Raw genomic sequence first — 27,576 nt, forward strand, 5'->3', positions numbered from 1 at the left:
GGAGTAAAATGTAGTGGTGTAGAGTAAAGTAGCGTATAGTGGTGTAGAGTGAAGCAGCGTAGAGTGAAATGGAGTAGAGTGTCAGTGAGGAGTGGCGTAGAGTTTCATCGAGTGTCATTGAGTGAAGTGTAGAGTGGAGTGGCATTCAGTGGAATGACATAGATTGGAGTGGAGTAAAGTATTGTGACGAAGAGTAGAGTAGAGTGGTGTGGAATGTGGTAGAGTGGAGTGGAGTGGAGTGGCATAGAGTAGAGTGGAGTGGCATAGAGTGGAGTTTGCATGAGATGGTAATGCACTGCCATTACAGACAACTCATTTTCAATTGAAATTACCATTATATTTGCACAGGCATACAGTTTTTCTGATAAAACTATACTGTGCACGAACGATATTGTGGAAATTACTCACCTAGTGTATTGATTTGTTTTGATCGTATTAAAATATGTTTCCACCACACTTCAGAAGTACAAAAGAAAGCTTCTTTTGTGATTTCCTACTTCTGATAAAAACTGAAATATTTGCACCGTTAATTTACAGCCATCTAAATGTTAAGTTGTTATGAACCCCAATTCACTCCAATATAGGCCTAGGTAGTTGCACAACCTTTTACCTACATTTGTCCTACCTTCCTCTACATAACGGTTCTGGCTCTGACTTTTTACCTAGTTAGGTGCCGAATAAATGTTGTGTGGTTTTCTCTGAAAACTAGCCTCATTTATTATGCACGAGGATTTTTAGTTTCACAGCAGGATTACCTTCTAACGCATAATAACTCTGTATAAGGTTCACCGCTATCGTCATCCTTGGCCGACGTGCCCACAGTACCATGGCACATCTAGTTAGAACCCCTGAGGGTACCTTTTGGAAATATAAGTAACACATCTTCGCTGAGCAAACCAGAGGAGAAAACTTCCATGCTGACCCACTGACACGAGACGCTGAAGTCCCTGCACGCAGACACTCCAGCGCGCATTGGTCTGACATCACTCGCGGGTTGTCCAACTCGAGACCAAGACAGGGTCCTTTGTTCCTCCCATCAGGTAATTGGGTTGGCTCTTTTGTAGGGGAATTCTTGGCTTTCCACCTACATGCATGCTAGGTACTCTAAGCCAGGGTTCGCATCGTAGGAGTACTAATGATTACTGCCGTGTGTCTATATGCCTGCATATATTCACTGTTTTAGCACCATGGTAGAATTCTACCTTTTATTTACTCTGTTGGTGCTGGTAATCGTATATATCTGTTTCTGTCTAATGGTTGTAGCATCACACGTATTTTAGAATAGGAGGACTCTCATTCAATAAATGCTTATTGACAACGTTCCCCACTGTTTATTCCATGTATCTCTCTGAGACAAAGTGAGCACTCGTGCCTGAGCAAAAATGACTGCACTGTTTCCACGATCCTTGAGGGGGTCAGGGTCAGGGGCGCAACTAGGTCTTAATTTCGGGGGGGGGCTAACATGGCAGAGGAAGGGGCGTGGCTAATGTAAATTAATGGGGCGGAGCTAAAATGGCAGATAATCAGGATCGGTTAATGCTCAGGTCAAGCTGAGAAAAAAATGTGGTGAATTCTGCATTTGAAACTGGACAACAATTAAAGCACACATTTTTGTTAGTTTGATGCATTGCCCCCCAAAACCCATACTCACCCTGAATCTTAAAATTACCCCTGGCACACCAAAACACATACCCACGCTGAACCCTAAAATTAATCCCCTCACACCCTAAAACCCATACCCGCCCTGAAATCTATAATTACCCCTTGCACCCCAAAACCAATACCCATCCTATCCCTAAAATTATCCCTCCCCGGCACCCCAAAACCCATACCCACCCCACACCCTAAAATTACCCCCTGGCACCCCAAAACCCAATACCACCCTGAACCCTAAAATCACCCCCCTGGAGCCCCAAAACCCATACCCGCCCTGAACCTTAAATTACCCCTGGCACCCCAGAAACCATACCCATGCTGAACCATAAATTCCCCCTTGCCCCCCAAAATCCAAACCCACCCTGAACCTTAAAATTACCCCAGGCACCCCAAAACCCATACACATGCTGAACCATAAATTCCCATCTGGCACCCCATAACCCATACCCACCATGAACCCTAAAATAGCCCCCTGACATCCCAAACCCACACCTGCCCTAAACCCTAAAATTACCCCTGGCACTATAAAACACATACCCACACTGAACCCTAAAATTAATCCCATGGCACCTCAAAACCCACACCCACCCTGAACCTTAAAATTACCCCTGGCACCCCAAACCCCATACCCATGCTGAACCATAAATGCCCCCCAGCAACCCATAACCCACACCCTCCCTGAACCATAAATTCCCCACTGGCACCCCATAACCCATACCCACCCTGAACCCTAAAATTGCCCCCTGACACCCCAAAACCCACACCTGCCCTGAACCCTAAAATTACCCCTGGCACACCAAAACACATACCCACGCTGAACCCTAAAATGTCCCCTGGCACCCCATACCCACCCTGAACCCTAAAATAGCCCCCTGACATCCCAAAACCCACACCTGCCCTAAACCCTAAAATTACCCCTGGCACCCCAAAACCCATACCCATGCTGAACCATAAATTCCCCCCGGCACCCCATAACCCATACCCACCCTGAACCATAAATTCCCCCCTGGCACCCCATAACCCATACCCACCCTGAACCCTAAAATTGCCCCCTGACACCCCAAAACCCACACCTGCCCTGAACCCTAAAATTACCCCTGGCACACCAAAACACATACCCACGCTGAACCCTAAAATGTCCCCTGGCACCCCATACCCACCCTGAACCCTAAAATAGCCCCCTGACATCCCAAAACCCACACCTGCCCTAAACCCTAAAATTAACCCTGGCACCCCAAAACCCATACCCATGCTGAACCATAAATTCCCCCCGGCACCCCATAACCCATACCCACCCTGAACCATAAATTCCCCCCTGGCACCCCATAACCCATACCCACCCTGAACCCTAAAATTACCCCCTGACACCCCAAAACCCACACCTGCCCTGAACCCTAAAATTACCCCTGGCACACCAAAACACATACCCACGCTGAACCCTAAAATGTCCCCTGGCACCCCAAAACCCATACCTACCCTGAACCCTAAAATTGCCCCCTGGTACCCCAAAACCCATACCCACTCAGAACCCTAAAATTACCCCCTGGCACCCCAATCCGTAACCCACCCGTAACCCACCCTGAACCATAAAATTACTCACTGGCACCCTAAAACCCACACCCACCCTGAACTCTAAAATTACCCACTAGCACCCCAAAAAAAATGAACACTACAAACTTACACTACATTTGCATATTTGGAGGGGACTGTCCTCTTTGACGTTTCTATGTATGTAAGTCAAGAACAACATTCACAGTAACCTAGATATGCAGGCAGTAGGTAATGCTGTGCTGAAAAATGCATTAAAGTTACTGGAACTTACACAAAAAACTGCTGCCTGCTCTTCTGATACTATACTGCGGAGTCTAGCTGATCAGCAGCACTGTGTCCTGGCATCCAGCCCCTCCTGAAGGTCTCACTGTGTAGATCAATGTGGGTCAAATGCACAGACAGCAGGGGGAAAGGGATGGCCATTGCAGGTGAAGCTTTTCCTTTGTAAATTAATTCCTGCTGGCGTCATAGGGTTTGCTGTCTGTGCACTTGTATGGAATACACATCTATACAAGTGCACAGACAGCACACCCTGGGCTAAGATGCCAGCAGAAATTCCTTTACAAATGAAAAGCATCACCTTAACTGGCCATGCCTTCCCCTGCTGTGCACATCATCACACCCCATGCTCACAACCCATCAAGTGCTTAGGTGAAATCCCTGCCTTCAGGCAAGGATTTCACCTCTGCGACCCTCTAAAGGAAAACAAGAGGTCAGGGCAGGGGGGGTTCACTCGCTGAAACTGTTCAGAGGCTGTCTGGCTCGGGCTGCTGGGCCTCTCAGAAAGCATTTAAAAAAATCACTTTCTCGGATCGGATGCGCAGCCTTCTTGCACCATTTCAGTGCGTGTAATCTTAGCCCGGGCAGAGGAGGCGACGGGGGGGGCTGAAGCCCGGTGAGCCCAATGGGTGTTGCGCGCCTGGTCAGGGTTGTCATGTTCGATAGTTGCCAGAAACGATTTGCTCATTGGTAGGGGGGGCCCATAGTGGCACTGTGAGCTAGTTGGTCCACAGACTAATATATCCTTTGGGGTGTCTGGAATCAGTCTGGACACCAATCCTTTAGTTTATGTTGTCTAAATGCGCAGATCCTATATAGATTTGTAGGAACTACACGACAGTGTGCTAGAAAAAAGCATTTCCTTTCACACCCCCAGATTGTCACATAAATCCTCTCGTTTTGAAGTCAGAGGAAGACATGTGAACACCAAGCTTCCTCGGAAGACAGAGCCTTACATTTGACCTCTGTCTTCCAATGCACAGCAAATGTGACAAGATAAAATCAAAATGTAAAGGCTTGTTTACAGAAAGTGAGCACTCGTGCAGCAAGTCAGAGAAGTTGTGAACCGGTTATGCTCCTTATTCTCCACAGGAGGGTCACAGACATCCTGGACAGCCTAAAACAAATAAAACTAGAAAATAGAAAGCATGCATATGAATTTTACAAACCACAAAACCAAATGGTAAGCAGTGGACTGAATGCATTCATAGATCAGCTTTCAGAATGTTCCCTAGATGTCTTTAGCTACCCGAAAACTGCACTGTCTGGTACGCTTTTATGTAAAAAGGGATTGAAATGTTTTCAATTGGTTTTTCATGGTTTCCCCAAATTTAAATTGACATGCGATAGTGTACGTTTATTAGATTTTTTTTAAGATTTGTAAAAATAAGCAATTTTCGGATTGAGAAAATACTTAAAGAATTGTTTTGTGTATCCCTCATGAGAAAAATTGAAGCGTACTTGACTGACTGTGACCAGTGGGATTTAGTTTTGTTTTTTTAGGTGGAGAATACAAGGCGCCATTATAACTGACTAAAAATCCATATATTGTTTGTACATTGTTTAGAGGGGTTACCTTCAGAGGAGGGGTTACGTGAAAAGAAGAGTCTTAAGCTTCCTGAGCTAGACCGGGTCCTGCCGGTGCAAAAAGCAGATGCTGAGACTGGCCCGTTTCGAGCTTTCCATTTCTGGCCTCATCCTCAGGGTGAAAAAAAAATATTAACTCTGCAGCAGTACCATTCTTTACTGCTTTTGATGTAACTTCGAAGAGACTCGTTATAGTTCTTTCACAGTCTCATCAATTCAGAACTGAAGCTTTTTCAATATTCTTCTACACAGCGAAGCCATAGTTGTTGCTTATTTATCTTATGCAGCTAACAATCATTGACAAAGCCAATAGTCCTAGCTTGTTGTAGGTATATTGTTACTTGCTGTATTATATATCTGGATGCAATGTCAGAAAGAGCAAAATAGCAGTCGGGCGGCACGCTATGCTAAGGACAGGTATTTAGCTTAGGTGTTTTTAAGCCATGCACTTCATTACATAGGCCACGCACCGTCAAGTGATCCCCCACCTACACCCCCCAGTGTTTCCATCCCATATAAAGCCCTGGCGATGAGGATTATCGGGGTTTGTTTGGGGTCCATTTCCAGACCGCTAGGGAAATAAAAATATTAATGGCACATGTTCAGTTGTTTGCATACCGTTCGTGCATTGTAGTTTACAGAAATAGTAGGTTAAAAGAATTGACGCATAAGAATTTTTTTAATATCCCACCTACCACGTTAAATTTCATTCGCTTTTTCTCTCTTTTGCTTCTGTGTAAAATATGTTAAAATATTAGCCACGAGATGGCGCTCAGTGACTAGAAAATCATGTTGCAAACGTTTAACATTGTTATGAGAAGTTGGCTCTGTCATTCTTTTTCTAACACATAGGCATCCCTGTTTGCATATTTTGGCACAGATGGTTAGGGACACATACCGCCCTCCTTGAGAGTTAACACCAGAAACAGAAGTGGTGCTAAGTTTTTAATGGGGTAAATGACAACAGGAGTGTAACCCATAGACCAGGTTGAGATCTGGGTAGGTAAGAGAAAACTAGCAACAATGTCTGAACCAGATTCAATAAAAAAGGCAAATACACATTTATGCACACAACATTATCTAAAGGAAAAAAAAGGAAGACTCCTGGTAGTTTGTTCAAATGTGCTCATGGCATCATATATTTGAAAACGCAGTTCATACACAACAGTTATATCAGCACTTAGAGCATAAAATGCAAAAGCAATCCTAATAGACTTGGTGCACGTTGTGCTCGTGACATAAAGGTGACAGCGCAAGTGATAAGTAAGAAAAACAGTGAGAGGCGCAGGGTGACAAAGTGATAAAGGATATATGTACAAAACAATTGGTTCAACATGAAAGGTTATTTGCAATGATTGGTCATGGTTTAAAGCGATTTTGTGAACATATATCCTTTATCACTTTGTCACCCCGCGTCTCTCGCTGTTTTTCTCACTTGTCACTTGCGCCGTCATCTTTGTCACAAGCACAACGTGCACTAAGTCTCTTAGGGTTGCCTTTGCATTTTATGCTCACAGCGCTGATATAACTGTTGTGTATGAACTGGGTTTTCAAATATATAATGCCAAGAGCACATTTAAACAAACTACCATGAGTCTCCCTTTTCAGGTCTCATCTAGCGACGCAGCGCATGTGCTGCCGGCTTGCGAGATCTATTGTTGTCGATTTTATTTTGCTTGCGAAGGGATACAGGAGATGTGCACGCGCCCGACAGGCGATGTGCACGCGTATAGCTCCCGGCGTTTCAACACAGCGCGCGCATGGCACGCATTCACTTTCCCTCCCTCCTTCGGCGTTTCAACACAGCGTGCACATGGCGTGCTTTCACTTTCCCTCCCTCGGCATTTCAACACAACGCAGGCATGGCGTGCTTTCACTTTCTCTCCCTCCCTCCCCCATAAGCTCCAGGTCATCTCGGAAGCTCCCGGGGACCCTGCACGGCATCAGCAGTCTCGGAGTTGGCTCTTCGAATCATGTGGCAGGTTGGAACAGGGTCATCAAGGCACTTTAATCCCACCCGAACCTCTGACAAGTTGAGAAAAGGGTGGGTTAAGGAGGAAGGAGGAGCTCCTCTCTAATCTAGACCTCGTCTTGACAATGTATGTGTGTGTGGGGGTCGAATCTATTGTGGAAAGGTTTGGCTCGTTGGTGTGCATAAATGAAGACGCGGTGCACCCGTCCAGTGGTGTGGGGCTGCAAGGGGTGCGATTTGTCCTCCACCCTCCCCAGCCGCCTGTATCTGCTACCTGTGCAGCTCGGCTGCTGCCTGCGCCCGTCGTCAACACATCTCTGTTTATTTTTGGTACTCTTGCACTGATGTGTGGTGTCTGCTTTGTGTGTGTGCAGTTAGCATTGATGCTGCTGTGGTTCATCTGTTCTGTGAGTGTGAAGGAGACTCATAGTACCCTTACCTGCACTCTGCCTGCGCTATAGGAGTAAAACGTTTGAAGGAACCTCTTTTGTTTATAGAGGACACTCGCTTGCTTTATCTCTGCTGCGCCTATGCTTTGCGTTTTAGAAAATGTTATATTGCAGCTGCAAGTATCTAATCTGGTCTGTGGTGTGAGCGAAGCTTGGGCTTTGCTGAACCCAGTGGGTGTGACAGGTAAGTTTGCTTTGATACTGTCAGTGCTGGGCTTGGTCTTTGTATGATGAGAAAGCGTTCACTGCCAGAGAATAGGTGTATTTAAAAAATAATTCAGGTTTATTTTTGAGAAATGTGTCATGCTGATTTAAAGATTGCTAAAGATATGTCAGAGGGTTCTATCTTGTTTTTGTGTCTGTTCTTTTATGAACATTTGTGTAGTCTATGTTGGCTGAAAGATGTTTGGTACCTGAGAGGTTCCTCTTCTGTCCAAACATCTAAAACGTCATAAATAGCACCATCCTCATCCTGCACCTTCCATTGATATTCTCATTAGTATTAAGTGACAGAAAATGTATTCGGAAGGGCAGGTACGGAAAATGAAATCTTTCAGTTGAAATAGCCAATTTGTTTTGCACAGTCATACAGTTTTATTGATAAAAATATACAGCGCATTTACGATAATGTTTGGTAATGTAATCACCTAGTGTATTGATTTTTGATCTTATTAAATATGTTTCATCCACACTTCATAGTTACAACAAATGTGCTTCATTTGTGCTTTCTTAATTCTAATATATTATAAAATATCTGCTCAGTTTATTCACAGACATTTACATGTTGTTGTGCTTTGGAAAAAAAGGCTTTCTTTTACAGCAAGGTTGTGACATTCACATCCTTTCACTTCGAGGTCAGAGAAAGAAAAGTAAACACCAAGCTCCCTCAGAAGAGACAGCCTGACTTTTGACATCTGTCTTTGAATGCACAGCAAATGTAAGAACCTAAGTACAAGACTTTATGACCTGTTTACACAAAGCTAGCCCATGGAAGAATACAGTAAATAGGCAATGCTTCATGGGTTTGGATAAATTCACCCTGGACAACCCAAAACAACGCCAGCAAATCAAAAGCGTGCAAATGTGAGTTGTGTATGATGTATTACCAGGGAAGGAAGCTTCCTGGATATCCCCAAGACGCTTTTAGCAAACAAGACAGCTGTGCTGTCTTAGGCTTCAACCTGAAAGTGACTACCAATTTTGCAACTCAGCAATGGTCCAAATGAGCCAAAATACATAAGCTACTCATTCTAGGCAGCACACAATTCACAGTCATGGATGTCTCTAATTTCGGTCTCAGTGGCAACAGAAATGTCACAATTTTTTTATTTGTATAGGCTGTTGCATCCTAGCTTTGCCTCTTCTGCAGGTGTTGATGTTAATCTAGCTTTTAATAGAGCAGGCCGGATGGCGAAAATTAAGAAAGAAAAACGTGCTCCGCTGAAACGGACGGGTGCTTTTCGTAGCACACATGGGATACATCTTTCTAAGCCCATACTCCATTGTTTTAATTTTAGATATAACTTACCCTTGTGAGTGTCTAGATGCTAAGATGTAAGGTCCGAAAAGGGAATGCAGCACAATTCAGATTGAACAACCATTTTTTAGGTCGAGCCTGGGCAGTGCATGCCGTGCTCTGCGAGGCATGCTGTATTCAGGTAGGGAATTGAAACAATGCCCACTCTCCATCCTATATTTTTCATTAGCTTGTGTCAATGTCCACTGTAAACTGTGGCTGTGCCTAAGTCAAAAGGCTTAGTAGTCCCTTCTTAGTACTGCCTCGTCTAAGTTTGTAACCTTTAATGGCGACACTCCATGTTACGTGTGTTGTTACTCGGTAGGGTTTAATTACGGCCTTCACGCACTGTTTTCTCAAAAAACTTTGTCCTGCCTGAAACAGGACAAACTCCCTCCTAAAGCTTTTTAAAATGTTATTAGCACACATTTGCAATGCAATAGGTCTTGCATTTGCGAGAGTTTAAGCTATTGGCCTTGTAAATGACAATGCCTTTTATTTATCTGTTTTAACCCCTTCGATGCTCATGACGAGCTCAGCTCGTCATGAGGCACGGTTGAGCTGTGCTGATGACTAAATGGTATTGTCATTTACAATGCCAAAAGCTCATACTCTAGTAAAGTCGAAACCTATTGAATTGCAAATGCTTGTTTCCTTTAGGTAATGTTGTGTACATACATATGTATTTGCCTTTTTTATTGAATCCGGTTGAGACATTGTTTCTAGTTTTTTCAAGTTTTTAATGGGGTCATTCTAGTCCTCTTTTTATGGCAATAGAAGGGATGGCTTTGATTTAGTGATTCTCAGTCGCATGACCTAGACCTACTCTACTTTTTTCGCAACTCTCATCTTGACATCTTTTACTTGTAATATGTAGTGGAAATGCATATTAGAAAATGAATGTAATGAGTGGACTTGCTTGCCTGTCGGCCATATGAACTCCATCAATAGTGAAACAACAAAGATGACTTTTTCCTGTGATTTATGTAGTGTGCACGCCATACGGCAGCCCAGAGCCCACAAGGGATTGAAGCGAGGGTCAGCCCTGATACCCGGTGTAGGAAGGTACCTCCTGACTATGGTTGCCCCCAACTTTTTGCCCTGTGTTTTAGCTGGTCTACGACATAGTTGGCCTGGGACCCTGCCAATCAGGACCCCAGTCCTACTGCTCTCTCTGTAAAATGGATACCATGTACCCTAGGTACATTTCCAATTGGTACTGGGCCACCTTATCAGACCCTGTAACTCAGGGCATAGGTGTCCCCAGGGCCTACCAGGGGCTGAAGCATGTATTATGCCACCCCTGGCTGGCCTCCTAAATCTGACACAACTGGCTGCACGACAGCTGGAACAACGTGGCGTACTCGCCCGTTGCTGTAGGTATAGTATCCCTATACCTAACCTTAAAATGGACACCCGAGTTCCTATTAGTCACTCCTATGGCAGGCCTTGACAATCCTGAAGGCAGAGTGCATGGAATCGTGTGAATTGGGCTTTGGCACGAGCCGAGCCCGGTTGCAGCTTGCGGAACCAAGACCCAATGGCTGTTCCATGATAGCGCTTACCATATCGCTAACTTCGGTATCGCGTTATCAAGACATGTCGAGTAAGGTGTCATACGAATCGGGATGCTGCCCCCTCACCAATTCTGGTGACGAGGTTAGCATTCCGCCCTTCTAGAGGGACACGACATGTACGTAACTGTGAACCCCGGTTAAAGTTAACTGAAGCCTCAGCTCCACAAAATGGACGCTGCCACCACAGACACGAGTCTGACCTCCTGCTGCTGGGAGTCCTTCCAGCGAGGAGAGCTTGGACAAAGGGTTTCCTGTCAGGGGCGGTGTTCGCACCATCCCAGACAGGGTTTGTGTATTCTGGGTAGTTAGGGCTTTGCAAGAAGGTGACTGCGGAGTGGCACCCCGGTGCTCACTACGCATCTGCCGGCTAGAACCAGTTCCAGGGGCGCGCAGCCCCTGACCTGGGGAAAGTCCAGCAGGGGGAGAGGGGTGTAACTACCCCCCTTCCTGGTCCCACCCCTAGGGCAGGACCTAGTCATGTACCCACCCCTTTCTTTAAGATAAAGGCCGGAGCGGGGATCCTTCCAAATCAGATCATCTTTGAATCAAGAATACTTTCTACGAAAGGGCTTCAAGACTCTTCTCAAGATTTCTCCCTTGTGGCTAAGGAGTAGTCACCCTGCATCCGCAGGCACCGCCTAAGAACTCTGCGGTTTGCTGCAAGTCCTTCCTCAAGGATCCGACGGCCCAGCTCGACGAGAACCGGCTTCCCTGGCACCTCTGACCTCTACCCACGTCGTCAGCTCAGCTGAGATCTGTGGGTGCGACGAGACCTCGAGGGACCGGCCATCATCAAAACCTGCACGCTTTCTTAATCAGCATGACCATCGAAGCAATTCTCTGGTGAGTGCTCTGGGGTCCGAGAAGCCCCGACCCTGAGTAGCTCCAGCACCGAAGTGCAGTCTCCCAGCATCTCCACGATCTGCGTGGGGCCCTTCTGCTCACTGCTCAGCACGTTGTCTGGTCACTAGCCGCTGGCTTGTGCCCTTCTTTGACGACATCCGAAACCAACGCTGCTGGTCTGGTTGCGCCAGATCGGCCCTTGCTCCCTTCTTCGAGAGGAGCACCCCGGACCCTCCTGGTCCACTCAAGACGCCATCTTAGGCCCACCACGTGGCCCTGAGATCTGCCAAGGCTTGTTGCCCCAATCCTGGGCCCAGCGACGCCGACAGCACCAACCTTTGTGGGACAGCTCGCACCTCCATCCTGGTCGCCGACAACGCCTCCTGGTCCGTGAGACTGCAGAGCCTAGCGTCGCCCACTCACCTAGTCGAGGTGACTGCCAACCAGTGCCTTCCTGGTACCCTCTGACTACTGGCTAGTAGTACGAACTTGGTCCCCTCTGCTTTCAGGTATCAACAATCACTGATCCAGGCTTGGATCTCTACGAACTATTCATCACTGGTCGCCGGCCAGCAACTCCTTTTCTTCCGGCTCCTGGCTCGTCAGCGAAGACCCCCGACGCCTGTAAGACTTGTGCAGCCGCAGCCCTCGTGGCTAGGTAACTTCGGCATTTCGGTGCCTGCATAGCCTCCTTACTCTAGGGTCCCGAGTCCCTCGCTTCCGACTTGCCTTATCGGGTCCGCCCGAGACCACAAAACTTTCCGTGCCCTCGGGCACTTGTTTTAAATTGTGCGCTTGAAGTATTTTCTAAGAGCTTTGGTTCTGTGCTTAGTACCCTGTCCTCATAAAGAGTACAGGGCTGTTGTGATTCTAATAAATATACTGTTTATTTTCATAACACTTGTGTGGTGTCCTTTCACTGGGTGTTCAAGGGGTATGTGATGGTATTACAGCTGGCTTAACACGCCCTCTAGAGTTTAGCCCGAAGACTGCTCGTATCCACGCTACTAGGATAGCTGGTCTAAGGTTGACTTACAACCAATCACCATAAGGGTCGTTTGGAACGATACATAGTGGTCGCTAGAATAGCGAACGCTGCATATCGGGCCAACTTCTCACATTGGTGAGCAGCGGTTGGGATTTGAGCTTGCTGTTGTTTTACCACGCGTATCCTAAGAATATCTTGTGAAAGATCACATAAGTACTCCAGGTACATATAACTTAGCTTAGAATACTCTGAGTTCTACTGAACCAGCTGTTGCAGCTCCTCAAGGCTTAGCACACCTTGGCTACAACTCTTAGCAAGGGATCAGTAGGTAAACATATAGTGTAGGTAGGTGCATCACTTACACCACACTAGAAGCAGCATGTCAGACAAAGGAGGAAACTCTGAGTCTCCCCTTGTGTCAGTCGACCTTCCACAGGTCACCTCCAGATATGCTGCACTTAGCTTCCAAGAGATGCGACAGATCTGTACATCTCGGAAGTTAAAACAGGGTGCAAACCCTACCATTCCGTTTCTGATTGGTCTCTTGGAGACTTATGATGCAAGGAGGGCGGGTAACACCGACCCTTCTCATCCAGAAGTGGATATGCCCCCCCTCGAGGGAACGCGAGGTGACCCTGACCTTATCCATCTCTCCGCAGAAGGTGAAGAGGAGGACGAGGAGCCAGAGACATCTGGGGACGAGGCAGACGAAGGTCCAGTCATAGTTAGTCTGCTAACTCAGGACAACTTAAGCCGGCACGAGAATGGTACTAGGAGACCCCTGGGGCCTCTCTCAGGCCAGCTTAACATTGGGAGTGGACGAGTTAGGTCTCTATCGAGAGGCTCTAACAGATCCATTCAAACCAATGGCTCTCGAGGCTCTGCTCGAAGAGGATGACATCCCCTCAGAGGAGAGTGTACGAAGCGAAGGAGCGGGAAGTCAATCTGCGGATCGAGAAGGAAGAACTTGCCCTAGCCAAAGAAAGACTCGCCTTTGCTCGAGAGCAAGAATTGAGTGGGACAATTCCCACTGGTGGCAGCATTCCCCCACGGGAACCCAGGAGTTTAGACACTAAGCACCTGAATAAGATAGTGCCCCCCTTTAAGCAAGGGGACGACATCCACAAATGGATTACTGCTTTGGAGCGGGCCTGCACTGTACAGTGCATCCCCCAGAGTCAGTGGGCAGCTATCTTGTGGCTCTCCTTTGAAGGTAAAGGTAGAGATAAGCTCCTCACTGCTAGAGTAGAGGACGCTAACAATTACCAGGTCCTGAAGAACACACTGATTGATGGGTTCGGCCTAACCACTGAGCAGTACAGGTTGCTGTTCAGGGATACCCAGAAAACTCAGTCTCAGGACTGGTCTGACTTTGTCGATTGTGCCACTAAGGCTTTTGAAGGCTGGCTACTGGGAAGTAAGGTTACTGATTTTAAAGGATTGTACAATCTAATTATGAGAGAGCAAATCTTAAGTAATTGTCAGAACCAGTTATTACACCAGCACCTGGTAGACTCTGATCTGACCTCTCCACAAGAATTGGGTAAGAGGGCGGACAAATGGGTCAGAACCAGGGTCAGGCCGAAGAACCAGGGTGGTGACCAAAAGAAGGAATCGACCAAGCCTCAAGAGAAGGGTGGGAATAAATCTTCTGATCAAACCACAGGGCCCCAAAATTCCTCTGAAAAGGGTGGGTCCCAAACTTCTCCCAAAACCCAAAAGAAACCTTATTGTCACACCTGCAAACAGGTGGGCCATTACAAAACTGACAGCAGTTGTCCCAAGGGCAACAGCAATAAGGAGAACATACCCCCAAATAAAGCTTCCCAGCCTCCTGTTACTACTAGTAGTAATCCCCCAGGTGGTGGGAGTGCCCCCAAGAATCTGGGTGCATTTTCTTTGGGAGTACCTGGGGACTCTGGCCTAACCAGGTCCCCTGACTTAGATACTCTTGTCTGTGAGACTGGCATGGGGTTTGCCAACTTCACAGCCTGTCCCAACACTTTGGGCAGGTACAGACAGGAGCCCCTCATCAATGGTTCAAAAGTTGAGGCCTACCGAGACACAGGGGCTAGCATCACCATGGTGGCTGAGAGCCTAGTCCCCTCGAGGCAACTTATGCCTGGTGCCACATACCAGGTAGTGAACATTGATGGAGTGCAGAGAGATCATCCCATAGCAGTGGTAAATCTCAGCTGGGGAGGTGTCACTGGTCACAAAAGAGTGGCAGTGTCCCCAAACTTGCCTGTAGATTGCCTACTGGGGAATGATTTAGAGATCTCAGCCTGGGCTGAGGTAGAGCAAGAAACCCATTTTAAAATGGTAAACCTCCATGGTAAGGTTAGTGGGGCAGTGATAACCACAGCCCCAGTCCCAGAAGTCCTCCCTGAACAGGTCAGGAGGGCTGTGCCAGTCACGGCCCTATCCCAGAAAGATGCCTTTCCTGAACAGGTTGGCAAGGCTGTGATGGTCACAGCCCAAACCCAAACTGAGTCCCTTCCTGAAAAGGTTGGTGGAGTTGTGATGGCCACAGCTCAAACTCAGACCGATAATAGTGTTGTGAAGCCTGAAACAATGGATCACTCCACTCAAACAGAGAGCATTGAGGAGGACGAAAAGTCTTCCCCCTCCCAGACACTAGGTGAGAGCCAGCCTCCTCAGGGAACTGACTCTACCCCTGGTGAAGGAACTGCCCCAGAGGTAGTCAGGCCTAGCCTGGCAGAGCCCCTGATGACAGTGGAACCTTCCCAGGTGGGACCCAGTCTGGAGCAGGTAACCTGCCCCTCTCTACCCTGCCTCAGTCAGCCCAGGGCTGTAGAGGTCAGGGAGGCCAGTGGTGGACCCCAAAGGGCCCCCTGTCCAAAAGAATTTCCCAATCAGCAGATTAGGATCACTGAAGCTGGTAAACCTAGCCAAGTGAATAGAAATCAGACTCCTGAGGGATCCCCCTTAAAAGTAGTTAGGGACCTCCCACAGCTGGACACTGTTGGGCACAGCCAAACATGGGGCCTCACAACCCCAGACCTGACCTGTCCCTCCAGTAAGCCAAACAGAGGGACTCAGCCTCCAGCTTTAGGTAGCCAGAGGCTGACCCTGAGAGCACAGTGCATCTCAGCTAAGGAAAGAAAGGCACACATGATGGATGGTGATTGGAGGAAGTTGAGCCCAAAGGTAGAGGAGCCTCACTTCAGCACTCCATCCCAGCATCAGCCTTTTTCTTTCCCAAGACACACCAAAGACAGAGATTCCCTATGGTGGAGACCCTCAGATACCCTTAGGGTGAGGGGTTGCCTAGTGGACCATGACACAGGGGGAAACCAAGCCAGAGCTGGTCCTTCCTTATATGGCCACTTAGGTAATAGAGGCTTACCTGGACAAGGATAGCCTTATCTCCTTTCGTTTGGGGGGGGGGGGGGGGTTGTGTAGGAAGGTACCTCCTGACTATGGTTGCCCCCAACTTTTTGCCCTGTGTTTTAGCTGGTTTACGACATAGTTGGCCTGGGACCCTGCCAATCAGGACCCCAGTCCTACTGCTCTCTCTGTAAAATGGATACCATGTACCCTAGGTACATTTCCAATTGGTACTGGGCCACCTTATCAGACCCTGTAACTCAGGGCATAGGTGTACCCAGGGCCTACCAGGGGCTGAAGCATGTATTATGCCACCCCTGGCTGGCCTCCTAAATCTGACACAACTGGCTGCACGACAGCTGGGGCAACGTGGCGTACTCGCCCGTTGCTGTAGGTATAGTATCCCTATACCTAACCTTAAAATGGACACCCGAGTTCCTATTAGTCACTCCTATGGCAGGCCTTGACAATCCTGAAGGCAGAGTGCATGGAATCGTGTGAATTGGGCTTTGGCACGAGCCGAGCCCGGTTGCAGCTTGCGGAACCAAGACCCAATGGCTGTTCCATGATAGCGCTTACCATATCGCTAACTTCGGTATCGCGTTATCAAGACATGTCGAGTAAGGTGTCATACGAATCGGGATGCTGCCCCCTCATCAATTCTGGTGACGAGGTTAGCATTCCGCCCTTCTAGAGGGACACGACATGTACGTAACTGTGAACCCCGGTTAAAGTTAACTGAAGCCTCAGCTCCACAAAATGGACGCTGCCACCACAGACACGAGTCTGACCTCCTGCTGCTGGGAGTCCTTCCAGCGAGGAGAGCTTGGACAAAGGGTTTCCTGTCAGGGGCGGTGTTCGCACCATCCCAGACAGGGTTTGTGTATTCTGGGTAGTTAGGGCTTTGCAAGAAGGTGACTGCGGAGTGGCACCCCGGTGCTCACTACGCATCTGCCGGCTAGAACCAGTTCCAGGGGCGCGCAGCCCCTGACCTGGGGAAAGTCCAGCAGGGGGAGAGGGGTGTAACTACCCCCCTTCCTGGTCCCACCCCTAGGGCAGGACCTAGTCATGTACCCACCCCTTTCTTTAGGTTAAAGGCCGGAGCGGGGACCCTTCCAAATCAGATCATCTTTGAATCAAGAATACTTTCCACGAAAGGACTTCGAGACTCTTCTCAAGATTTCTCCCTTGTGGCTAAGGAGTAGTCACCCTGCATCCGCAGGCACCACCTAAGAACTCTGCGGTTTGCTGCAAGTCCTTCCTCAAGGATCCGACGGCCCAGCTCGACGAGAACCGGCTTCCCTGGCACCTCTGACCTCTACCCACGTCGTCAGCTCAGCTGAGATCTGTGGGTGCGACGAGACCTCGAGGGACCGGCCATCATCAAAACCTGCACGCTTTCTTAATCAGCACGACCATCGAAGCAATTCTCTGGTGAGTGCTCTGGGGTCCGAGAAGCCCCGACCCTGAGTAGCTCCAGCACCGAAGTGCAGTCTCCCAGCATCTCCACGATCTGCGTGGGGCCCTTCTGCTCGCTGCTCAGCACGTTGTCTGGTCACTAGCCGCTGGCTTGTGCCCTTCTTTGACGACATCCGACAACCAACGCTGCTGGTCTGGTTGCTCCAGATCGGCCCTTGCTCCCTTCTTCGAGAGGAGCACCCCGGACCCTCCTTGTCCACTCAAGACGCCATCTTAGGCCCACCACGTGGCCCTGAGATCTGCCAAGGCTTGTTGCCCCAATCCTGGGCCCAGCGACGCCGACAGCACCAACCTTCGTGGGACAGCTCGCACCTCCATCCTGGTCGCCGACAACGCCTCCTGGTCCGTGAGACTGCAGAGCCTAGCGTCGCCCACTCACCTAGTCGAGGTGACGGCCAACCGGTGCCTTCCTGGTACCCTCTGACTACTGGCTAGTAGTACGAACTTGGTCCCCTCTGCTTTCAGGTATCAACAATCACTGATCCAGGCTTGGATCTCTACGAACTATTCATCACTGGTCGCCGGCCAGCAACTCCTTTTCTTCCGGCTCCTGGCTCGTCAGCGAAGACCCCCGACGCCTGTAAGACTTGTGCAGCCGCAGCCCTCGTGGCTAGGTAACTTCGGCATTTCGGTGCCTGCATAGCCTCCTTACTCTAGGGTCCCGAGTCCCTCGCTTCCGACTTGCCTTATCGGGTCCGCCCGAGACCACAAAACTTTCCGTGCCCTCGGGCACTTGTTTTAAATTGTGCATTTGAAGTATTTTCTAAGAGCTTTGGTTCTGTGCTTAGTACCCTGTCCTCATAAAGAGTACAGGGCTGTTGTGATTCTAATAAATATACTGTTTATTTTCATAACACTTGTGTGGTGTCCTTTCACTGGGTGTTCAAGGGGTATGTGATGGTATTACAGCTGGCTTAACACGCCCTCTAGAGTTTAGCCCGAAGACTGCTCGTATCCACGCTACTAGGATAGCTGGTCTAAGGTTGACTTACAACCAATCACCATAAGGGTCGTTTGGAACGATACATAGTGGTCGCTAGAATAGCGAACGCTGCATATCGGGCCAACTTCTCACACCCGGTACTATGAGAGGCTGCCTGATCCTGTCGCAGTGGGATAGAGCGAGCCCGTAGCCTCCCAGTTGGCACCGCTGGCAGGGTGGCGAGACCGGTCCACATTAACTCGCAGTGGAGGCCCTGACCGGGGTCAACATGGTGCAATTGGCCGCACCAGTACCGGAGGACGCACTGCCCCACAAAAGAGGTAAGAACTGAGACGGTGCCTGGCCAACGCAGCGCACCGGAATCGCCAGTCCCCGCCTAGGACCGCAGCCACGATGGCACTGTGCGACTCATAATTGAAGCACTGGCAGGTAAAGGCCCCATCAGCAGTTCACACAACTGAGGCCACACCACAGCAGTGCAAGCACCTCTCACCGCACCGGTATCTCCATGCACCAGGGATGTGAATCTTCACTGCCGCGAGAGCGCACGGCTCAATACGAGCACCTCCGAAGCGCTCATGACAGTCCACTGCTGCACCACAAGCTGCACCCGACCCATACCGTCAGGGCCCGCGTGGGCAGAATGACTTACAATTGCTGTACCATCTGCGTTACCTTGCAGGCAGTGCACCGCATGGTACATGAGGAAAACCGTCAGCAGGGTCGACGTGGCCCACAGCATAGAGAAAGGCCATGCCTAGCAACAGGCAAGAGGAATAAAGCAGCATGAGCTACTGAATTGCAGGTTGCAGTGATTGTGAGAAGCACCACCGCATGTAACATCGGCAACCCTGCTTCGGTCCCCAGAGGAAAGAAGTAACGCTTCAACACAGACAGCTAGAGCCAGCAAGCACTGCTGTCACAGCCAGCAGCTGGAGATCTGTTTCCCCAGCGAAGGTTCACTGAGTGTCAGTCTGAGAGAAGGGGAAAAGTCCTAGAGGAGATGAGTGAGCACGGCGGGAACCGCAATGGCTGTCGACGCCACCACAAGCGAGGAAACCACATCAAACACCCCTAGTGATGTGCTGCCTCCACCGCAAAAAAGAAGGAAAATGGGCACGCCATACTCCAGAAGAGGGTGACCTAAAGAAGGTTCAAGAGTGTGAAGTCTGAGGTGCGCAAGGCATGGACCCAGAAGCTTGGTAGCACGGGCAAACACCCAGGAGAAAGAGAGACCTCTCCAAAGAGAAGAAGCAATGCCAAAGACAACAGAGTGTCCTCTCTCACACTGCCTCAAGATGGAGTCGCCATAGCCCCAGGTAGGCAAGAGGAGAGTTGCACGCTCCACGTGACAAGCTGCCACTGCTATGTGTCAACGTGGGCTCCGAGGACAGGCGACACGTGGCCGGACGCCACATTTGCACCGCAAGCAAGGAGCGCGTCACTTGAAGGGACCAACCCCACCGAGCATGCCTGAACGGAGGCAGGATCAAGCGCCACGACAGCGCAGCCTTGAGGCGCAAGCACAACTCCCTCTAGTGAGGAGAAGAGGAGCATTGCGAAATCCCTGAGGAAGGGATGGTGCTGTGAAAGGTCCTCAAGAGGAAGAAGCAAGTCCTACCGACAGGACAGACCTGCGACAGGTCCGCAGAAAAGGAAAGATTGTCCCAAGAACTGGACACGACCAGCAAAATGTTCATGTGGCGCAAACAAAAGACATGTATGTGGCAGGCCGCCACATCCGCGTGATTAACTTGGTCGGAAGAAGGGTAAGAGCACAACATGACGCCACTCCGCGAAGAAAGGAATGAGAGTGGCACAACGCCACAGGGAAAACAACCACCACAGGAGCGCAAGAAGGAAAGGAGAAGAGCGAAAGGACAGAGGACTCATTCCAGCACTGGAGAAGGTGTTCATCAGCACAAGCCAGCCACCGGGTGCAGACATGTCACTGGAGATAGCTTCGCGGGAGGACCAACCATAAGCCGCTAGAAAGCGCGATCTGCATCCAGGTCGCGCGCTTCACAGATCGACCGTCCTCTCACCTGTCACCGGCTGCTTGGCATCGATAGCACCACGCCTAGCAAGAGCACCTGCTGGATGACAACTGCAAGTAGCCACAAAGTCCCTCCTGTCCTCCTCAATCCATGATGTCACCAAAAGCAAGAGATCGCCGCCTGTTTGCCCAACTGAAGGAAAGTTACCATGTTCTTCATCATTCAAAGTGCATCATGACCAGGAACATCGAAGCAGCATCATACCACCAGAGTTGATCTACCCACTCTAGACAGCCGGAGTTTGTCAAGGAATTTCCTGGCGCTGAGGACGCTTGCCACCCAGGAACTTTCTGTGGGTCCCTGTGATCCGGAAGCCTGCAGGGCTTACACGAGGCTAGGCCGTGGCCCTGTTGGAAGTTCTGCAGCGACCCCTGAGCATGGCCTACGAAAGGCCAGCACAGCCCATGCGGTCATGTGGCAATCCAGGGGCAAGGGCCTCAATGGACTTCCTGTGAGAGGGGAATCCGGATTAGAGAGATGCATCCCCAGCAGCTCCAGGACAGGCACCGGGAAGCACGGAGGTCACAGACGCAGACTAGTCACCCAAAGACCATCTGAGGAAGGCACAGAACCTGAGCCCTGATGGCGAGAACACCTAGACTGAGACACCACCCTCTGTGGCTACATGAGCGACTTGGCTGTGGTCCTGTTGGCAGTTCCTCAGTGACGCCTTTGTATGATCTACACGAAGCCTGCGCAGTCCACAAGGTCCCATGGCAGCCCGGCAGGAAGGCCCTCCAGGAAACTCCTGTGAGTGGGTAGTCCAGGCAGGAGAGGCAAGTCTGAAGCTGCTCGGCTATCGGGAACTGGAGAGATCATCAAGGACGTCGCCTCCAAGGAAGGGCCTCATCCACCAAGGTCATCCTCAATAAGTGTCGGTTTGTCATCCACTGGAACCTGAGAGCCTGCAAGATCTCCAAACTGGACTCCATCACCGCTCCAAATGCACTGCTATTAGAACTATGTAAATAGACTTACACACCGCGAGGCCAGGCCGGTTTGAACTACATTGCCAAGGTGGACTAAAGCATCCTGACCATGCAGTCCAAAGCTCCAGCGCTGCCTGGCAGATTGTTTGTTTCTTTTCATTAAAGATTGAGAGGGATGTAGTGTCATTTGGGACACGTTCTAGTGTTTTTCTGTTTGTTACACTCACACCAACACCCACCCATCACAGGCGTCACCAGTCAGGTGACCCTGCTAATAAAAGGGACGCATGTGCCCTGGGCCATTCACAGTACCTCACTATTGTGTCTGTGTGGTCATTAATGCAGCATGTGGGCCTAGTGGCCCAAGACACCACAATTTAGGGGCCTAGGTGAGGGAAGAGGGCAGGAGGAAAGGAGGGGAGTTTTTCCTGTGTGTAAGGGGTAGGGTGGGGCAGTTAGAAGCGCAGCCTAGCTACCAAGCGGAAAGTGATACGGGATACAGGGGTAGACTTCTCTGGGTGGGTATCTGTAATACAAGAAGTCGTCAAAGTGGTTACAGGATGTTTGTTTAACTTCATCTATAGAGGAGAGATGCACAGAAGAACACACTGTTATATTTTTTAAGTGCCCTTGTGCCTTGGAGCATCACATGCTATTTACATAAACAGTGGGGGTCATTTACGGATGCTTGATGTCTGCTCTCACACCCTTCAGGTCTTGAAGATCCTGGTAAGCTCTCGAAAATAATATTTTATGGACTGTTTTCATGCCCTATTATTCGGAGACTGATCGTGTGCATCTTCTGTTTCTAGGTGTGCACAGTGCTTAGCGCCCCGCCCATCAGACCCGTTCGCTCGCTTCTGCCAGGAATGTGGTTCCGCTGTCCCACCCGTGCCAGGACGACGACTCCCACCCCCAGAGGGAGCCCAGGTCATCCGCTTTTATTTAACACTCCAATGTCTTCTGGCCTATATGTAATTCAAAAGAATTCTATTTCGTACAAATGTTTCCTCATACCTTTGGTAGGAAAAACCTGTTTCCAAAGCTACCGCAAAAAATGCCGTTTTCGAATTCAAACATGTTGTTGCTTGTAACTCATTTGTTGTGGGCTGTCATTGGTGAGGAAACATAGATTTCGTAAGTCTCACTGATTCGTTATTACCTCATGGCTACTTATTTTTCAACGTGTCTGTGCCAGCTGCAGTGAGACGGGGTTTGAAGAAAGCTATAAAGTGTGTATTTGCGTGTGTGCTCTTTGTTTTACCCTTAGCACGTGGTGTCTGTTAGTTTGTTGAGGTTTGTGAACACCTTATTCAGCATCCGCCCGTACTTAGAGGATGGTTGGTAACGTTTTCTGCTTATAAGTTATAGGGATGGACTGATCTCGACTAATCTTTCTAGTACAAAGTAAACCACCCATGTAAACTAACCTGTTTAATGCAGCATTGCGAGTACATTAACTGGGATACATTTTTTCCATTTGAAAGGGCACCTACTAAGATGTTGTGACACAAATAGCACATCATTATATCTTTGACTGATTTACAAAGGTATTGCAAATGCATAAATTGTCGCAAAGGTGAAACCGAATTGGCGGTGCAAAAAAGGTGTCGCATGGAGTTTCACAACAAAGCAGAGCAGTACACTTCGAACACTTTAGGAAAAAGGCAGAAAAGTCACACAAAAATTCCATATGAAGGGGAAAAAGGCAAAGTTGGCATTTTCTGCCAAAAAAATAACGAGGTTTAAAAGACATTCGAAAAACCTTCACAGAAATTACAAAGAGAGTGCATGGCCTCGTCAGGGGTATGATGCACTTTATACATTCTACAGTTTAGCACAATAAAGGGCAATGGCTGTTGCCTATGTGATGGTCAGGTAAATGAGCAAAGGATAAAAACTAGATGTATAAGTGAAAGATGGGTCTATTCGAACTGAATGAACAAGACTTGTATATGAGGTACAGATTTACCAGGGCAGCATTATTTCATGGTTACTCGCAAATATTTTCCCAGGGGCCTCTAAATATGGTCTGTAGTGTGCCCGAGAGAAGCATTGGTGCAACATGGTGAGAGTGGGGCATTGTTAGGAGAGGGGTTAAGGGGGACGCTATTGCTAGCTTGGGAGTTTCAAGTGTTAAAAGGAAGTAACGACTATTTAATTAGAATGAAATAGAATCGCACAATGTGAAACCAGAAAACCTGGGATAAATCCTGACTTCCTCACTTGACCAAATTGTGTGATGCTAGGTAATAGTCCAATTTCACTTTGCCTCTTTTTTTTCATTATGACATATGAGCAGCTTGAAATACAGGAGTTCAGGATATGCACTATACAAAATCACCACCTGTGTTTGATTTAATAAACTATAATGTTGTCCATGCATAATAACAACCCAGACAACCCAGAAGGTTCTATGTGACAACTTACTTGCCTCATAGTTCACTATTGGCTTTGTTGTCAGGGTGGGTGTAGTAAGCGTGGGCGGAAAATCCGTTCCGCTCGCGGATTTTGCGGATTTTCGGGAAATCCGCAATCCGCGAGATTTGCGGATTTCCCGCAAAATCCGCAAATTCGCACGCAGCGGATTTTTTTGGCGGCGCGCGGCGTTGGTGATACAATTTTTGCGGCGCGCGGCGTTTATCATCGTTTGCCGAGTTGTTTTTTTCGATAGTTTGCGAGTGCTGCGCCATTTTGGATCTTGCTGTGTGATCCCGCGGGAATTGGCGAGCGCGATTACGTCATCGCGGCTTGCCAGCGATAGTTTGTCAACGCGAGTACGACGAGATCACGTCTCGCGGTACTTCGCAATTGCGAGATTTGAGATGCGGCGCGCGAAAATATAAATTTGCAATTCTGCACAAGAAATCCACCAGCAAGCAGCATAAACCTTCTAGAAATGATGATTTTTATGTGAATAACTCCTTAGTTTGACATTTGCCTGCACTTTTTTAGCGAGGAGTCCATTTTGGGGAGGGGGGCAGGGGGGTGGGAGGAAGGAAGTGCCCCATAGTCTTCAACTTCCTGTTCCTGTTCAGCAGGCTCCTCCCAGTGCTTTGTCCATCTCCTGGTCACTTTTCATTCGGATGTGGACCTGGAAGGATTACCTTTTGTGGATGCTGCTGGATCTTTGGATTTGAGGCCTTTTTGACTTTCTTTGGATCACTGTTGGATTAGAAATTTTACAAGTAAGTTTGTTTGGGGCATTACAGTTGCTGCAACTAAAATTTTGGGATTTTCGATTTTTGGGCTGTTTTGGGGCCTTTTCCCAGGGGTACTCAGTGGTGGGTGGACTGATTCTTTCTGTGGGTTGTCTTGAATTTAAACATCATGGAGGCCATAGATGAATTGGGATTGTGCTGATTTTTCTGTGTTTTTCGATTTTTTTTTTTGTAAAATTTTGTGTTTTTCGATTTTTGACCTGTTGTTGGGGCCTTGACCAGGGGTAGTGAGTGGTGCATGGGGCCTAGTCTTTCTGTGGGCTGTCTTGAATTTAAACATCATGGATGGAATGGGATTGTGCTGATTTTGCAGTGTTTTTCGATTTTTGGGGGTGTTCATGGGGAGGGACATGCCATGTGGCTGGTGGCCATTTTGAGTGCAGCTACAGGCACTGGCCATGTGCTGGCAGGCAAGTGGCCATTTTGAATGCAGGCTTTGTTGTTAGGCCTCCAACCATTTTGCCTACTTTTCAACCTTTATTTATGCCAGGGGTAGTGAGTCTTGCATGGGCCTAGTATTTCTGTGGGTTGTCTTGAATTTAAACATCATGGAGGCCATGGATGGAATGGGATTGTGCTGATTTTGCAGTGTTTTTCGATTTTTGGGGGTGTTCATGGGGAGGGACATGCCATGTGGCTGGTGGCCATTTTGAGTGCAGCTACAGGCACTTGCCATGTGCTGGCAGGCAAGTGGCCATTTTGAATGCAGGCTTTGTTGTTAGGCCTCCAACCATTTTGCCTACTTTTCAACCTTTATTTATGCCAGGGGTAGTGAGTCTTGCATGGGCCTAGTATTTCTGTGGGTTGTCTTGAATTTAAACATCATGGAGGCCATAGATGAATTGGGATTGTGCTGATTTTTCTGTGTTTTTCGATTTTTTTTTTTTGTAAAATTTTGTGTTTTTCGATTTTTGACCTGTTGTTGGGGCCTTGACCAGGGGTAGTGAGTGGTGCATGGGGCCTAGTCTTTCTGTGGGCTGTCTTGAATTTAAACATCATGGATGGAATGGGATTGTGCTGATTTTGCAGTGTTTTTCGATTTTTGGGGGTGTTCATGGGGAGGGACATGCCATGTGGCTGGTGGCCATTTTGAGTGCAGCTACAGGCACTTGCCATGTGCTGGCAGGCAAGTGGCCATTTTGAATGCAGGCTTTGTTGTTAGGCCTCCAACCATTTTGCCTACTTTTCAACCTTTATTTATGCCAGGGGTAGTGAGTCTTGCATGGGCCTAGTATTTCTGTGGGTTGTCTTGAATTTAAACATCATGGAGGCCATAGATGAATTGGGATTGTGCTGATTTTTCTGTGTTTTTCGATTTTTTTTTTGTTGTAAAATTTTGTGTTTTTCGATTTTTGACCTGTTGTTGGGGCCTTGACCAGGGGTAGTGAGTGGTGCATGGGGCCTAGTCTTTCTGTGGGCTGTCTTGAATTTAAACATCATGGATGGAATGGGATTGTGCTGATTTTGCAGTGTTTTTCGATTTTTGGGGGTGTTCATGGGGAGGGACATGCCATGTGGCTGGTGGCCATTTTGAGTGCAGCTACAGGCACTTGCCATGTGCTGGCAGGCAAGTGGCCATTTTGAATGCAGGCTTTGTTGTTAGGCCTCCAACCATTTTGCCTACTTTTCAACCTTTATTTATGCCAGGGGTAGTGAGTCTTGCATGGGCCTAGTATTTCTGTGGGTTGTCTTGAATTTAAACATCATGGAGGCCATAGATGAATTGGGATTGTGCTGATTTTTCTGTGTTTTTCGATTTTTTTTTTTTGTAAAATTTTGTGTTTTTCGATTTTTGACCTGTTGTTGGGGCCTTGACCAGGGGTAGTGAGTGGTGCATGGGGCCTAGTCTTTCTGTGGGCTGTCTTGAATTTAAACATCATGGATGGAATGGGATTGTGCTGATTTTGCAGTGTTTTTCGATTTTTGGGGGTGTTCATGGGGAGGGACATGCCATGTGGCTGGTGGCCATTTTGAGTGCAGCTACAGGCACTTGCCATGTGCTGGCAGGCAAGTGGCCATTTTGAATGCAGGCTTTGTTGTTAGGCCTCCAACCATTTTGCCTACTTTTCAACCTTTATTTATGCCAGGGGTAGTGAGTCTTGCATGGGCCTAGTATTTCTGTGGGTTGTCTTGAATTTAAACATCATGGAGGCCATAGATGAATTGGGATTGTGCTGATTTTTCTGTGTTTTTCGATTTTTTTTTTTTGTAAAATTTTGTGTTTTTCGATTTTTGACCTGTTGTTGGGGCCTTGACCAGGGGTAGTGAGTGGTGCATGGGGCCTAGTCTTTCTGTGGGCTGTCTTGAATTTAAACATCATGGATGGAATGGGATTGTGCTGATTTTGCAGTGTTTTTCGATTTTTGGGGGTGTTCATGGGGAGGGACATGCCATGTGGCTGGTGGCCATTTTGAGTGCAGCTACAGGCACTGGCCATGTGCTGGCAGGCAAGTGGCCATTTTGAATGCAGGCTTTGTTGTTAGGCCTCCAACCATTTTGCCTACTTTTCAACCTTTATTTATGCCAGGGGTAGTGAGTCTTGCATGGGCCTAGTATTTCTGTGGGTTGTCTTGAATTTAAACATCATGGAGGCCATAGATGAATTGGGATTGTGCTGATTTTTCTGTGTTTTTCGATTTTTTTTTTTTGTAAAATTTTGTGTTTTTCGATTTTTGACCTGTTGTTGGGGCCTTGACCAGGGGTAGTGAGTGGTGCATGGGGCCTAGTCTTTCTGTGGGCTGTCTTGAATTTAAACATCATGGATGGAATGGGATTGTGCTGATTTTGCAGTGTTTTTCGATTTTTGGGGGTGTTCATGGGGAGGGACATGCCATGTGGCTGGTGGCCATTTTGAGTGCAGCTACAGGCACTGGCCATGTGCTTGGCAGGCAAGTGGCCATTTTGAATGCAGGCTTTGTTGTTAGGCCTCCAACCATTTTGCCTACTTTTCAACCTTTATTTATGCCCAGGGGTAGTGAGTCTTGCATGGGCCTAGTCTTTCTGTGGGTTGTCTTGAATTTAAACATTATGGAGGGCATGGATGGATTGGGATTGTGCTGATTTTGCAGTGTTTTTCGATTTTTTTGTGCTCTATAACTGAACTGATGTTCCTCTGTCTTCCATTTTTTTTAGGTGCACAAGACTCAAGAGAACCACCAGTGCCAGGAAGAAGTCCTGC

General features: G+C 48.3%; 1 protein-coding gene across 1 annotated transcript in view; it reads left to right on the forward strand.

Moving 5' to 3' along the window:
* Nucleotides 1-27,576, forward strand: part of DZANK1 (double zinc ribbon and ankyrin repeat domains 1) — a 1,079,146-nt gene that overhangs the window by 300,190 nt on the left and 751,380 nt on the right. Inside the window, exon 8 of the mRNA XM_086926915.1 lies at nucleotides 21,990-22,107. Coding sequence (XP_086783041.1) covers nucleotides 21,990-22,107 — 118 coding nt within the window. The remainder of the gene's footprint in view (nucleotides 1-21,989; nucleotides 22,108-27,576) is intronic.

This window comes from Lissotriton vulgaris, chromosome 6, assembly GCF_964263255.1.
Source record: "Lissotriton vulgaris chromosome 6, aLisVul1.2, whole genome shotgun sequence".
NCBI lineage: Eukaryota > Metazoa > Chordata > Amphibia > Caudata > Salamandridae > Lissotriton > Lissotriton vulgaris.